Raw genomic sequence first — 16,373 nt, forward strand, 5'->3', positions numbered from 1 at the left:
GCAGCTAGCCTGTACATAGAGGATGATCCCTTTAAACAGCAATAGCAATGGCATTGGTGGTTTAGGCCCTTCCTGCCAATGAAGGTGTTGGAGAATTGGTATTAGGTGAAGCACTGAGCTCTAAAACAGCAGCACTAACATTGTTTAAAGCCATGGTATATCCACTCGCCATACTTCCAGGGCAGCTCAATGATATCCAGTGTGGAACAGGAAGGGACAGAGTGTAAACTGCAGGCACAAGCACCCCCTCTGACACCGATACAGCATTATATCCTTCAGTCACTTCCACCCACCCTGTCACGTTGACACTAAACTGTCCACAAGTTGTTACCTTTGCTGGTAGCACTGTGAGAAACACAAGCTGCTGCATTGTTTTTTCTGCAACTGGGTTTTAAGTTGGCCCAGGGACCCGCTGTAGCTGGTTTTCCTTTTAAAACGTTACTGCAGTCTAGAGCTTACAACGAAACATTTACAATATTTCAGTAGGAGAATAGCCAAAGAACTTACCCAAACCAGAGACTGAAAACCAAGTCACCAACTATATGCTTGCTCTATGTAGTCAAATATCTGAAGGGTCAAGTATTTTAAATGGGGTCAGCTAGCTCAACTGGCTGGTTTGCAATGCAAAGTAATTCCAACAGCATGAAGGACACTCTTTTTCAACCTCTCATTTACCTGAGGCATGGTGACCCTTAAGTTAAGCCACTACCAGTCATCACTCTCGGTCAAAGAGAGACTAGCCCTGCAGTCCAGTCAGACTACAGTGACCTTGCCTTTTACTAGAGAAGGTAAAGCTAATCCCAGCATGTTGTGCAATTAATGATTTGTAAACGTATGCACATGAAATTCCTGACATCTGATGGCAAGAAGAACAACTAGCCTTTTGAAGAAGGGGGACTTGATTGATAAAATTTATTGCCATAATGAAAAACATTATTTTTCGAATCTCACCCAATTAAGGTCTTCCACTTGGCCTTCTTCTTGCCTCCTCTGTGATCAATAATTTGCCCCCTTAATTCTCTGAATTCTGCCTGACCTGCTGAATACTTCCAGCATTTTGTTTTTATTTTCACATTTCCACCATTTTCAGTATTTTGTTTTTGTCTTTATACAAATGTTCCCAAGAAAGTTGCGTGTAACCTTTTTCAATAAGCACTGGAAAATAACTTGTCAATTCAGGTTCTTGATGATCCCCTGGGCAGCTGTTCCCAATATACAAATCAATGTCTTTGCCAAGATGTCATCTTATGATAGACATTGATTAACCTGTCAGGCAGCTAAGTTCTAATCTTGGCCGTTTCAGAGGCTCTTTAGTGCCAGAAATGCTCTGGAAAAAATAATCCTCAAAAGTCTCTAACAACAAACGAACAAGCTTTAAGAATTAGAATCCACAAAAAACTTTCTGGTCCAAAGAGGTTGATTGGAATTGCAGGTCCTAAATCGAAATAGCATTCAGGATTTTTTTTTATTGATACATACCAGCTCTAACTGTTCTGTAGCATATACTATTGAAAACTAACAAATGAATCCAATGATGCCTTGAAAAGCACAGTGAGTGAGTTACTGTTTTCACAAGGCTAGCAGTGGAGCAGTACATACCATCCAGTAACTTGTGATGATTTGCGACTTGCAGCATTTCTCTTTCTGCTAAAAGTTGGACAATTTATAAATTAGTAACCAGAGCTATCAATAAACATCAGTATTTTGGCAGGAATATTTCAGCTATTTTTGCCTGTTACAGATACACAGGCTGAGATTATGGGCTAACCATATAAATTTATGGATGAGTATGTGCATCTAATATTTACCAACACTGAATATAAACACATTAAAGCTCATGTTCTATTTCCATTATTAAAATAAAACTCCTTGCCCATTGCAGAACAATAAAGATATCAATCACCCAGATCCTTTAAAGTACCAACAGCAGAACCTGCAAGCATTTGAAACCACTTTATCTTCATTAACTATATATGGTGCAGATGACAGAATAGAACAGAGAGCCAGAACTGTGAATCAAATATTTCCTGTGAACTGCAGCTGTTTCAACACTCAAATGGATGACTGACCTCTCAGCCAGGTCTCATGATGCATTCTTGGAAGTTTTCTTAAAATAGAAAATTTATGAGTGAATAACTTGTGTTCTTTTATTTTTTTTTCTCATGCTCTTCTCCATCAGGAGAATGTGGATGTGTGAGGAAAGGTGAGGAATAAGGGCTAGATATCTTATTAATTTTATCATAACTGGATGAAATCACAGAGCACCAAGGTGGCTGTTTTAGTTCCTGGCGCTGCCTCCAAACACTTTCCAGTGGCAGTGTGTCCAACTTCTCTTATTCATCCCTGAATGAAAATCCCATCTTCACATGTTTTTACCCCTGAGGCAGATCCATCGAGCCAGAAAACTTCCTAACGCTCACCACCAGCCTTGACAATGAAATTCCAGCCTTTGGTTTTGATTTTCTTCTCTACTCTTCCCTTTCCTCTACTTTAAAGAGCACCTTAAATCTTAGAAGAACTGAATACGCACAAGAAAGTCTTAGTGACTTCAATGGTTAACATTCCAGATACTGTGTGAATGTTATTGTGAAAGTGTTCTCACAGGTTTTACAAAATTTGATAACAGAAACATACAAAGTTGCCAATGAGTCATCTCCTGGAAACAATTTCAAATATGTTAATTCAATTTTCTTTAACTAAAGTGAATATCATATAATATCATTTGTAATTGCAATGCGTATACATTTGAAGGTTTGAAGCTGATTTTCAAAGACTCTGTCCCTAAGATAGATCATTTCTGTTACTCTAATTTTTTATGAGCTTATATACTGTAATTGAAAAAAATTAAGTTGCATGCCTGAAATTTTCAGCTGGAGGGGGAGACAATGCTTCAAGCTGCCTATCAAGAATAAAGTGTGGGCTGCATTATTGAATCTGGGAAATGGCAGTGGAGCAGGAGACAGACTGGATCCATTATTAAACCATTTTTATATTTTTGAAGGCGGTGATGTGGGCTGGTTCATTTAGATGACTAAATGGCTCACAGATTGTTCACTAAAACCTACCTCCAGAATGTACAAAGGGCCTCTGTTCCTGAAGTCGTCATGTGCCCTCGATTGAAGCCTAGAGATAACAAAGTGTGGAGCTGGAGGAACACAGCAGGCCAGGCAGCATCAGAGGAGCAGGAAAGCTGACGTTTTGGATCAGGACCCTTCTTCAGAAATGGGGAGGGGGAAGGGAGCTCAGAAATAAATAGAGAGAGGAGGGGTGGGTTTGGGGAAGGTAGGTGGGATGGTGATAGGTGAGTACAGATTAGGAGTGGTGGGGATTGGTCTGTGGGATGGGAGGGGCGGATAGGTGTCTGTTCTGTCATCTTGCATCTCCCACACCTCTGCCCTCACATTGCCTCCCCCCCAACAAAAACAAAAATAAAGACAGAATCCCCCTTGTCCTCACATATCACCCCACCAACCTCCGCATCCAACCTATTATTCTCTGCCACTTCCACCACCTGCAATCTGACCCCACAACCAAAGATATATTTCCCTCCCCACACCTATCTGCCTTTCGTAGGGTACGCTCTCCCTGCGACTCCCTTGTCTGCTCCACACTCCCCACTAGCCCCACCCCACCCAGCACCTTTCCCTGCAACCGCAGGATGTGCTACACCTGCCCCTATTCCTCCCCCCTCACCTCCATTCAAGGCAAAACAAACCTTCAACATCAAATATGGGTTCACCTGTACATCTATCAATTTGGTCTACTGCACCCGATGTGGCCTCCTCTACATCGGTGAGACCAAGCGAAGGCTCGGAGACCATTTTGTAGAGCATCTGCATTCTGTATGCGACAAACAACACCTTCCGATCGCAAAACATTTTAACTCCCCCTCCCACTCCCTGGGTGACATGTCCATCCTGGGTGTCCTCCAGTGTCACAAGACGCCACCCGCAAACTGGAGGGGCGGGTGGCAGCACCTCATATTCTGCCTCAGGAGCCTACAGCCCAATGACCTAAACATGAAATTCACCAGTTTTAAAATCTCACCATCCCCTGGCCTCATCCCATGTCCAACCCTCGCTGTCATCCCCACCTCCTTGACCTGACATTATCTGTCCATCTTCTCTCCAACCTATCCACCCCTCCCGCCTCACTGACCAATCCCGATCACTGCCTACATGCACTCACCTATCACCATTCCACCTACCTTCCCCAGCCCCACCCCTCCTCTCTCTATTTATTTCTGAGCTCCCCTCCCTTCCCCATTTCTGAAGAAGGGTCCTAACCCAAAACATCAGCTTTTCTGCTCCTCTGTTGCTGCCTGGCCTGCTGTGTTTCTCCAGCTCCACACTTGGTTATCTCTGTCTCCAGCATCTGCAGTTCTTGCTATCTCTTAGATTGAAGCCTCCTTTGATATCCAAGCTCAAAGAACAGCAACACCTCAAAACTTCCACTCTAACAACGAGATTAACTCTCACATTTGTAGTGTCTTTAACATAGAAACAATGGTCCCAAGGTGTTGACACACAGCACAGAAATCTGAAAGTCTTCCCAGATTACGTTAAAATGTGAATTTCTATATACCTGGAAGACTTGAGCCTGTAAAATACAAAATAATGCAAATATATTCCTGCATCATGGTGAGTGAAATGTACATTATCACTACTGTCTCATTGAAATTAAGAGCTGACATCTCTGCAAAGTGCTTGAAAGATGAAAGGTTAATGCACAATGAATCACTCCACTGTAATTTATGAGCATGCATCATTGGAAAACTTACACAAACCTTGAGAGCCTATTTATGCAATGACAGTGTCAGTATGTTATCGGTACGTCACTCTCTGTGCAAGACATTTTTACTGAAGCACTACTGATAAAAGTTCCAAATTTAATGTGGATAAAGGACTGAAGTTTATGTTTCTTTGGATTTGCTAGATCCCTTTGAGCAGGAGTTTGAAATAAACTGTAAAACAAGTTCTGTCACAAACAATAATCATTATCTTTACAAATACAGCTAGGCACACTTTTATCAGACTTTAGATGAGACCTTAAGACCACAAGATATAGAACCAGAATTATCCATTCAGCCCAGCAAATCTGCTCCACCTTGGCTGATCATCACCGATATGTTTCTGAACTCCATTCTCCTCCCTTCTTCCCGTAACATTTGATCCCCTTAGCAATCAAGAACTTATCTATCTTTGTCTTAATGGTTTGGCCTCCACTGTCCTCTGCAACGAAGAATTCTACAGATTAACCACTCTCTGGCTGAAGAAATCCCTCTTCATCTCAGTTCTAAAGGGATGTCCCTTCACTCGGAGGCTGTGCCCCGGGTCCTAGTCTCTCTTACCAGAAGGAAGATCTTCCCCACATCCAGTCTAAATCCAAGCCACTCAGTATACTGTACATTTCAACCTCCTCATTCTTCTAAACTCCATGGAGTACAGGTTCAGAGACCTCAACTGATCCTCGTATGTTAAGCTCTTCATCCCCTGGGTCATTCCTGTAAAACTCCTCTGGAGCCCTCTCATGCCAGCACATCTTTTCTTAAATATGGGGCTCAAAATTAATTACAATATTCCAAATACAGTCTGACCAGAGACTTGTACAACCTCAGCAGTACATTTCTGCTCTTGTATTCTGGCCCTCTTGAAATGAACGCAAATATTGCATTTTTCTTGCGAACTGCCAACTGAACCTGTATGTTAACCTTAACAGCATCCTGAATTGAGGTTTCCAAATCCCTTTGTGCTTCAGATTTCTGACACCTTTCCCCATTTAGAAAATAGTCTGTGCTTCTTTTGCCCACTCTCCAAACCTGGCCAAGTCCTTCTGCAGCCTACCCGCTTCTTCAACACTACCTGTCTCTCCATCTTTCTTTGCGTCATTTGCAAACTTAGCAACAATGCCCTCAGCTCCTTCATACAGGTCATTAATGTATAACCTGAATAGTTGTGATCCCAATATGAACCCCTGTGGAAATCCACTAGTCACTGGCTGCCATCCTGAAAAAGACCCTTTTATCGCCACGCTCTGCCTTCGGCCAGTAAGCCAAACCTCTATCCATGCCAGTACCTTGCGCCTAACACCATGGGTTCTTCTCTTATTTAGTAGCATCCTCTGCGGAACCTTGTCAAAGGCTTCTGGAAATCCAAATAGATCACGTACTTTGTTGAACTGCCTTGTTACCTCCCCAAAGAGGAATTGCCATTTAAGCCACAGCCACCAAATGTAATATTTTCACTAAATGAAAGCTTTACAGTTTAAAGAAATATGAGTTAGTACTTGTTTCAGTGCTTGTTTGGCACTACTATAATGCCACTAAAATAAAGATTACAGCCAGATCATTCTGCAAGATAACAGTGGAACAAAAAGAGCAAACTCTAGCTGAGCAGTAGTGAATGGCTATCTAAGGCAGTTATCATGGAATTTTATGGTACAGACCCATCATTCTGTACTGGCTTCTCACAAGCATTAGCAGTTTGTAGATAAAAATGATTATAAGGATCTATGAAACAGACCTTAAAGGATCAAATAATGATTTTTTTTTGTTAAATGTCACTTTTATTTCATTAATTTATTTTACACATAATCTTTCAGTCACCTGAGAGTGCACAGTTGGGAACATCTCTGCATTCTGCGCTTTACCAAAGATTCTTTACATGAAGGTGTACAACAGCATAGCACATATCATCAAATAAAAGATACAAAAACATCACAAGAACATAAGGTCAAGGCCAGGCCATATAGCCTCTCGACACTTGAGGAGATCATGGTTGATTTGTGATCCAACTCCATACAACAACCTTCACCCAGCATCCTTTAATATCCTTAGCTAATAAATTCGATCAACGTCAGAGTTAAAATATACTAATCTCTTACTCTTGAATTGATAAGCAAGTTACATACACAATTCTGAAATTAAACACATTTTTAATAGTCAAACAATACTGTCAATACTATTTGGGAACAGCAGCCTACATTACATTTCAGGTTATATTTTCTTCACATTCTCCCAGCAATGAGCAGTGTACAAGTCACAGGACATTCAGTCTTAATTTTCTAAAGGGATTTGGACATATAAATAAAAATAATTGGTTTCCTGGTAATTGTAGAAGTCTGGGACTAATTGTATAGCTCCTTCACACCTCATCCAACAGCACAAAATGTGCTAAAACGTCGTCATTTGCGCTGTGTGATTCTATGATCTAAGGTTTTCAGCAAAGTATGAAATTATGTTGTGTCTGCTCTAGAGAAACACTTAATAATAGAATATATCATTAATTGTGTTTGTCTAGCAATGACAACAAGTGATTGTCGGGTCAGAAACTTATCTTACCAATGATTAAACCATTCAGATCAGGAAAGTGCCAAGTTCAAAGCTTGTTGGATTAGCTGATCTCAGCTTTGGCAGCAGGTGCTCAGCACTAATGGGTTACAGCAAGCAAATGAGCTAGAAATCCTACTCCTAGTGAAAGTGTAGCTGTGCACATTTTATGTGGTAAGCCAGAAATCATCTCAATCGCAATGTATCCTTCATGGTTTACTGAAACTCTCGGGTCGCTAATGGCCTCTTGGGTAGGGGACTGGAAAGTGCAACAAATTATGCCTCAGCAAGAAATGAATATGCTCATGAGAAAAATATTAATATATAGAAACCATTTAATTATGTATCAGTCTCTGGTCTTTCATTTTTATATCGCCATCTTGTGGACACCTGCATTACGAAAGACTTACAATTATATTGCACTTTTCATAACCTGAGGAAATCCCAAAGCACATTTTATTTATTTTTCTCTATTCTTTTATGGAAAGTGGCTATCACTGGAAAGGCCAGCAATTTGTTGCCAATACATAATTGCTCTCAAACTGAGTGGCTTGCTTGGCCATTTGAAAGCGTAGTTCAGAGCCAGACTGAATAAGATCAGTAAACTTATGATCCCACCATTTATCTGGCTCTCTGGATTATTAGTCCAGTGACAATACCTTAAAAAGTTTTGAAGAACAACCATTGTTGTAATGTAGGAAGATTGGAGTTAATTTGGGTACAGCATAGCAATTGGTAACGGTCAGACAAACTGTTTCAGATGTATCTTTGCTGTGGGAACTTGTACATTCACCTGAGAAAGCAAACAGGACCTATGTTTATCATTTAAATTAAAAAGTGGTACCACAACAATGTAGCATTCTCTTAGTACTACACAAAATTATCCGTGTTCATTTTTGATATTGAGTGTCTAGAATTAAACTTAGATCCAAAATCTTGTGACTCAAAGACAATAATGCAACAAAATGAACAGTGGCCATCACCATGCTGTTTGAATTTACAATTAAAAAGCTGATACTTTTATAGCCTGACATTAAGAGGAAGGGATTTATAATTATGCTTGTAGAATGGTATTTCCAGTCAATGTGCAGAAGAATGACATCAATGATGACATCTGAAACCACTTCAAAGCCCATCCAATGGGACAGAGTTAAAATCAGACTGCAAAATGTATTTGGATATTCAGTAGTCAACTTACATGGAGAATGATGATCATGCAGCAGTAAATACTTTTTTGATTTGATTTATTGTTGTCACATTGGACTTTGGATGGTATTAGAAAGCTGGAAACAAACTGAATTTAAGCATTTTCATTGGAGGGAGATACAGGACAGAGTCCAATCAGTTCTCCACGGAGAGAGGTGAAGAAGGAAACAAGTCTTGCTGTTGCACACCTATTGGTGATTAGTTAGGAGAAGTATTGGATGAATGTTTGAAACATGTTGCTTGATCATTCTTGGTTTCCCATAGAAATTTGGTTAAAACACATCAATCTGACCCCACTACCAAAGACATTTTGCCCTCCCCACCCTTATCTGCTTTCCGGAGGGACCACTCTCTCCGTGACTCCCTTGTCCGCTCCACACTCCCCACCAGCCCCACTTCACCCGGCACTTTCCCTGCAACCGCAGGAAGTGCTGCACCTGCCCCTACACCTCCCCCCTCACCCCCATCCCAGGCCCCAAGAAGACCTTACACATCAAACAGATGTTCACCTGCACATCTGCTAATGTGGTATACTGTATCCCGTTGTGGTCTCCTCTACATCGGGGAAACCAAGCAGAGGCTTGGGGACTGCTTTGCGGAACACCTACGCTCGGTTCACGACAAACGACTGCACCTCCCAGTTGCGAACCATTTCAACTCCCCTTCCCACTCCTTGGATGACATGTACATCCTGGGCCTCCTGCAGTGCCACAATGATGCCACCCGAAGGTTGCAGGAACAGCATCTCATATTCTGCTTGGGAACCCTGCAGCCCAATGGTATTAATGTGGACTTCACAAGCTTCAAAATCTCCCCTCCCCCAACCGCATCCCAAAACCAGCCCAGCTCGTCCCCGCCTCCCTAACCTGTCCTTCCTCCCACCTATCCACTCCTCCCACCTCAAGCCCCATCCCCATCTCCTACCTACTAGTCTCATCCTGCCCCCTTGACCTGGCCATCCTCCCTGGGCTGACATATCTCCTCCCTAACTCCCCATCTACACTCCTACACTCACTTTACTGGCTCCAACCCCGCCTCTTTGACCTGTCTGTCTCCTCTCCACCTATCTGCTCCTTTATCCGCCTCTCCCTCTCTCCCTATTTATTTCAGAATCCCCTTACCCTCCCCCATTTCTGAAGAAGGGCCTAAACCCGAAACGTCAGCTTCACTGCTCCTCTGATGCTGCTTGGCCTGCTGTGTTCATCCAGCTCTACACCTTATTGTCTCAGATTCTCCAGCATCGGCAGTTCCTACTATCTCAGGAGCTAATGGAAGTATTTTCAAAATTGAGATTTAAGAAGAAAACAAATATTTATTTCAAAATGACATTGCAATTAACAACAATAATATACTTGCATTTCTACACAAGTTTTCCATTCCGATTTGAGGATTTTAGTGAAATTTTATTATTTGAACTCATGCATTGATCATCCAGACTGCTCTTCAGTTTTAAATTACAGCTTGGAAGGGACATCAATATAACTGAAAATTTGTTAGATAATCTTTTCTGTAATATTTGTACATGTGTGGATTAGATCGCTTGCAAACAGTGATGCTTTTTAGATTGAAGATCAAACCAGTAGATTACTGGTGGCACTTTCAGTTTGAATCAAATGATCATCACTTTATCAAGTCCCAGTCTAGTGACTTGAGCACAAAATCTCAACTGATACTTCCAAGGGAGTGGTGCATTGTCAGAGGTGTTGTTTTTCAAACAAAATGTTGAACAGAAGTCCTTTCTGGCTCTTAGGTGGATATGACAGGTATTGTTCAAAAAAGAGCTAAGGGGTAGCGGCGTACTGGTTGCTAATTTTGGAGCCAAAGTGTCCATCATTGGCCTTTTAAAGGGCGGCACGGTGGCTCAATGGTTAGCACTGCTGCCTCACAGCACCCGGGAGCCGGGTTCAATCCCAGCCTCGGGTGACTGTCTGTGTGGAGTTTGCACATTCTCCCCATGTCTGCATGGGTTTCCTCTGGGTGGTCCAGTTTTCTCCTGCAGTCCAAAGATGTGCAGGCTAGGTGGATTGGCCATGCTAAATTGCCCATTGTGTTCAAGGATGTGTAGGTTAGGTGGATTACAAGGAGATGGGTTTGGGTGGGATGCTCTGAGGATTGGTGCAGACTTGTTGGGCTGAAGGGCCTGTTTCCACACTGTAGTGATTCTGTGAATTTTACCATTTTCCTGATGAACATTTATCTTGAAGCAATTCTATTAATAAAGCCATTGAATTTGTCACTTATCTCACTGCAAATTGGCTGTTTCATCTCTGAACTGAAAACAAAAAATGCTGGAAATCACAGCGGGTCAGGCAGCATCCATAGAGATAGAGTAAGCTAATGTTTTCAAGTCTAGATGACTGTTCATCAGACCTCACAGGCTGCGATAAACAGTCATCTAGACTCGAAACATTAGCTTGCTCTCTCTCCATGGATGATGCCTGGCCCGCTGTGATTTCCAGCATTTTTTGTTTTTTGTATAGATCCCAGCATCTGCAGCAATTTGACCCTACAGGCCATTTCATCTCCCTGTGTTGCAAGGGACTGCATTTCAAAAATAGAGAGTACTTCAGTAGGACATTTTGATGGAGTGGACAATGCCATGTAAATCTAAGTTCCTTCTTGCGTGATCTTTATAAAACAATTTCATTAAAATTATGTGCTTTGGCAGCATAAATTTTCTGGCAACCAGCTCCAACTTCCTCTCCTCAGAAGTGTTTTAAGGGAAGTTTTCATAGATGAATACCCATCAATAAAAAGTACTCCATTAATTTGTACTCAAAGAAGAAGAACAAACTTTGCAGTGTAAAGCTATCCAGGTGTCCATCCTGATGCGTTACAGTCTTCAACAGAAGACAAAATAATAAAATATTAGACTGTGTGACTGACTGCTTTATTACCAAAATTAAACATCAAATACTGGAGTTTATTTAAATGTATTTGAAATAGCAAACCAGCAATTCAAATAATGTTGAAAAAAATTCAATTACCAATTGAGCAATTTATACTTACAACTTATGGAGCTACAGGTGTAAACACTGACTGGCCCACAGATGTTCTCATATGGATTACTGATGCTATTGTACAAGGTGACTATGGCACTTAGCAGTGTAAACAACAGTCCAAGCACAATGAATCGGATAACTAGGATGTGGATAACTCTTGCAGTGTTTGCATTTTAAAAACATTCCAAAACTGAAAGAAACGCACACAATAGGAGGCAGATGTTATGTTCAATATCTTGCAACACAAAACTCATGAAAACAATCATTCACTTTCTGCAATTTTTGAAGAGTTCTACACAATTACAGTTTGCCTGAAGGCATTAAACAAGTGAAATTTAAAATATTTAGCTGCTTATAATCCTTCCTTCAACAATGAAATACTTTGTAACTGCTACCTTGAGATAGCTATTATTTTGTTAATTAGCTTATTTGATCTGCAGTTAATTAGCTGTTATTTAAAACAATTGAAACAATCTTGTGATGCATGTTCCTGCTCTGAGATTTGGTGCAGAATTAGACCTATTATGACTGAGGTTGGATTGGTATACTGGCTCTTTTTGAGACCCACTCTTCACTGGTCATAACAGCTTTTAAATTTGAGCCAATTATATGGAGTTTAGACTATATCTGGTTTAGTTTTAGAAAAGAATTCAGTCAGGTTTGTCAACAAATAATAACCAGCTTTTTACAAATAAAACTTATTCAAACAAAAATGCAAAGGTTATTGCCAAAAAAGTACTCAGACTGTGCAAAGATAGGAATAACAAGGTGTAGAGCTGGATGAACACAGCAGGCCAAGCAGCATCAGAGGAGCAGGAAGGCTGACATTTCGGGCCGAGACCCTTCTTCAGAATTCATGCAACTCTACACCTTGTTATCTCAGATTCTCCAGCATCTGCAGTTCCTACTATCTCTGTGCAAAGATAGGTATGGTTTATATTCTAACATTTCAGACTTAATATAGAAACAAGGCACAAGAGGTGGCCAGTCAGCTCTTTGAGCCTGTTCTGCAATTCAATAGGATCATATCTCATCTGATTTTAACTTCAATTCTACATTTGAAAAGAATTAAAGATTCTGCATCCACTACATTTTGAGGAAGGGAATTCCAAAGGTTCACAACCCTCTAAGAGAAAGAAACAAATGTTGCCTCATCTCTATTTGAAATGGGTGACTCCTTATTTTTAAACTAAGACCCCAAGTTCCAGATTCTCCCCCAAGAGGAAACGTCCTTCCGACATCCACTCAGTTAAGCAATTAAGACACCTCTGACTCTTCTAAACTCATGAGGATACAGGCCGAGCTTGTCTAACCTTTCCTCATAAGGCGATCGCTCATTCCAGGTACTAGCCCAGTAAACCTTCTCTGAACTGTTTCCAATGCAATAACATCCTTCTGCAAATACAGTGATCACAGTGTTCCAGATGCAGTCTCACCAATGTCCTGTATTACTAAAGCATAATCTCCCTACTTGCATTCAATTCCCTTCGCAACAAACCATCACATTCTATTAGTTTTCCCGATTACTTGCTGTACCTCAACCTTCAGTGATTCATTAACCAGGACATCTAGGTCTCTCTGCACCTCAGAGCTTTGCAACCTCTCACTTAGATAATATGTTTTTTTAAATCCATTTTTCCAAAATGGACTATTTCCTAATTTCCCACATTATATACTATCTGCCAGATGTTTGTCCACTCACTTAACCTATCTATAATATTTTATCAACTTTGTCATTTTCCGACCTATCTTTGTGTCATTGGTAAATTTAGCTACCATACTGTCAATTCCTTCATCCATATCATTTATATTAAATCATATAAATTGAGCCAAATATGGTTACAAAAAAGCAAAACATAAGAAATAGCTAATGCAATCAAATAGATCCCACAGACTTCTCAGAGATCTGCTCCTTCCCAGACATTACCAGATCTCAATAAAATTTCACAATGGATCGCAATTCTTCACTTGAAATTCCCTCTAAGGCTGCTCATAATGAACTGCTTCAATGACTGCTTAAACTCTGGTGACTCACCTTCCTTTCCTGGGGCTGTGCTCCCTTGGATTGTTGGAGACTGCTTTTCAGCATTCACTCATAAATGCAATTTCACTTTTCACAAACAGCAAGCTCCATTAAGCCAGTACTGCCCTTGAATTTTTCCTCATCCCTAATACTGTGTAGTTTCTGAAAGCGAAAACTGCTTATTGTACATTTTCAAATCCCACTCACTGTTTTACTAAACTACTAATTGTGTACCAACTTCTTTAAAACCCTTCACTGCTCCTATGACTTCCCTGAGCATTCATCACACAGAGCTATTCAACTGCTCTAAGGCATCCCTGAGTTCCAACTACACAGAACCCTTGTAGATCAGTTGCTTTTAGCAGCACAGCTAACAACAATCCTGTCTAATATGGAATCTGCTTCTCTCTCTCTACACACACACATTCTGACATCCAGTTTCAGTGCCTGTCATCTTTAAATGCCTCTTTAGTGATGCCCAGAATGCCCTGAGTAACCTATTGAAAATTTTGCAACAAGCCCTGTATCTATAGCTCGGCAAAATTGGATGTAATTAATATTTTGGAACAGTCAAGTGTAGCAAACGCTTAGAACTCTGTTTCTTAACCATTAACATTTTCACAGAATGTTGGCTTACAGCACAAATTACATGCAACAAAAAACAAGAATTCATCTCAGTGGACTTAGTTATTGGAAATATAATTTGTTGTTTGTAACCAAGTTATAAAGCAGAGGATTCAATGACTAAAATGAAAAAGTAATCTTATATCTACCTCAACTGAATTAGTGGAATGTGTTTTTTTATAATTTGTCTAGTAGGTCATAAAAACGATTAAAAAAATCAAAAGCAACCTGCAACATGTTTGTTGTATTGTATTTGCTGGGGTCTAATTGATTAAATCCCTAATTCTAAAGCACATGGTTATTAAATTTAATCTTATTTCATATTTAATGGAGGAATAACAGAAATGCTTTTTCAAGGAGCATTACATTATTATCAATCACATATTCTAGAAAATAGGGTGAAAAAGACTAGTACCGTTACTAAGGGATCAAATGCCTACTGTGTTTCCACATATTATTAAGCTGCAGAGCGTTCAGAAGAGCCTTACCAGGATGTTGCTGGTTGTGGAAGGTTTGAGTTATAAAGAAAGGCTGGATAAGCTGGGACTTTTTTCACTGGAGCATAGGAGGTTGTGAAGTGACCTTATAAAAAATTATAAAATAATGAGAAGTATAGACAAGGTTAATGGTAGTTGTCTTTTCCTGGGATGGAGAATTTCAAGACCAGGGGGCACATTTTTAAGGTGAGAGGGGAGAGATTTAAAAAAGACATGAGACAATTTTTTATACACAGAGGGCGGTTCACGAATGGAATTAACTTCCTGAGAAAGTGGTGGATCTGGGTACAATTACAACGTTTAACAGGCATTTGGATAAGTACATGCATAGGAAAGGTTTGGGCCAGGAGCAAGCAGGTGGGACTAGTTTAGTTTGGGATTATGTTTGGCATGAAGGGTTGGACTGAAGGATCTATTTCCATGCTATATGACTCTATGACTCCATGTAAATCTAATATACTTTGTGAATTTGCTTTATGATAAAGAAAAGCACATTTCATCCTGTTTTCCATACTTGAGGTTCATTTCTCCAACTGCATCACCACTTTCATTCTTGCAGTTTACTACAGTGTCAACCCATGAATCAGTTGCCAATATTGCAGATATTAGCACGCAAGTTCCCAAACTGACAGGAAATCCTGCGAGAAACATTAACTTCTTCCTTAGAGATGGCATTTTCTTGAGCTATTATTGCCTAAGTTACATACAAAATAATTGTAAATCAAAATGTGTTTAAATTTAAATGTCTTCTATCACAATTTTTCGCGAAACAAAATCAACCTCAGTTTCTACTGTCTGACTAGGCAGTTGGCTTGCCCCGTGAATGTTGCACTTATCCGGAAATGGTGAAAAAGATGGACCTTGTATCGAGAGTGACAGCAATAAAGTGCCATAATTATTGAACCTTGCCCAGGAGTAAATGGTTACCATAGTTTTGTTTGATATAAGTGAAATACAGAAGAGAAACACTTTTATGCTATGCATGTTTTTTTTAATCAAGACTGTTCATGAACTAAAAAAATCATTTAGATTTTGCATTCTTCCCTGTTCACACACAGTTTATGGTTAATCAATAGAACCTCACTGGAAATTTCAACAGAAATCTTTTGAAATAACTGTAAATAACTAATTGAAAGGAGCAACACTAACCTACTGTAATTAAAGCTTAAACAATTCAAAAAAACTTAAATCTAATCATAATGATGGAATCCAGTCACCCGTTTTCAACCTTCTCAGGTGCCCACCAGTTAAAGAGACCTCCAGGGTTCAGGTGGACACTGCGTGCTTCTATTCCAGGAAGACCCAGGCAGAGAGGTAGCCAGAAACAGAAGCATGATGTCAGGTTGAATGACCCCCTCAATCACCGGCTGCCTGGAGCATTCCTAAAGATGGCATGCTAGTTCAGTGGTTAGCACTGCTGCCTCACAGCACCAGGAAACCGGGTTAAATTCCAGCCTTGGGTGACTGTCTGTGTTGAGTTTGCACTGTTTGCATGAATTTCCCTCCACGTGTTCTGGTTTCCTCCCACGGTCCAAAGATGTGCAGATTAGGTGGACTGGCCATGTTAAATTGACCATGGTGTCCAGGGATGTGCAGGCTAGATGTTACCTTGGAAAATGACAGGAAAAAATGAGCAAAGCAAATTTTAGTACTTGTTTACAACTTGATGAAGTTCTCACATCATCAGAGTATTT

The 16,373-nt window shown here is 40.4% G+C and overlaps 1 protein-coding gene across 1 annotated transcript; it reads right to left on the minus strand.

Annotated features, from left to right (window-relative positions):
- Window positions 1-11,542: 11,542 nt before the first annotated feature.
- On the minus strand, window positions 11,543-15,354 carry LOC109927529 (clarin-3; the record flags this gene model as incomplete). The annotated part of the gene is given in 2 exon segments (XM_048592451.1): window positions 11,543-11,725; window positions 15,171-15,354. Coding segments are annotated over 2 exon segments (367 nt in total), but the record flags the coding sequence as incomplete, so codon positions are not given.
- Window positions 15,355-16,373: the final 1,019 nt, after the last annotated feature.

Source organism: Rhincodon typus, unplaced genomic scaffold (genome assembly GCF_021869965.1).
Source record: "Rhincodon typus isolate 14 unplaced genomic scaffold, sRhiTyp1.1 hic_rhity00001248, whole genome shotgun sequence".
Lineage (NCBI taxonomy): Eukaryota > Metazoa > Chordata > Chondrichthyes > Orectolobiformes > Rhincodontidae > Rhincodon > Rhincodon typus.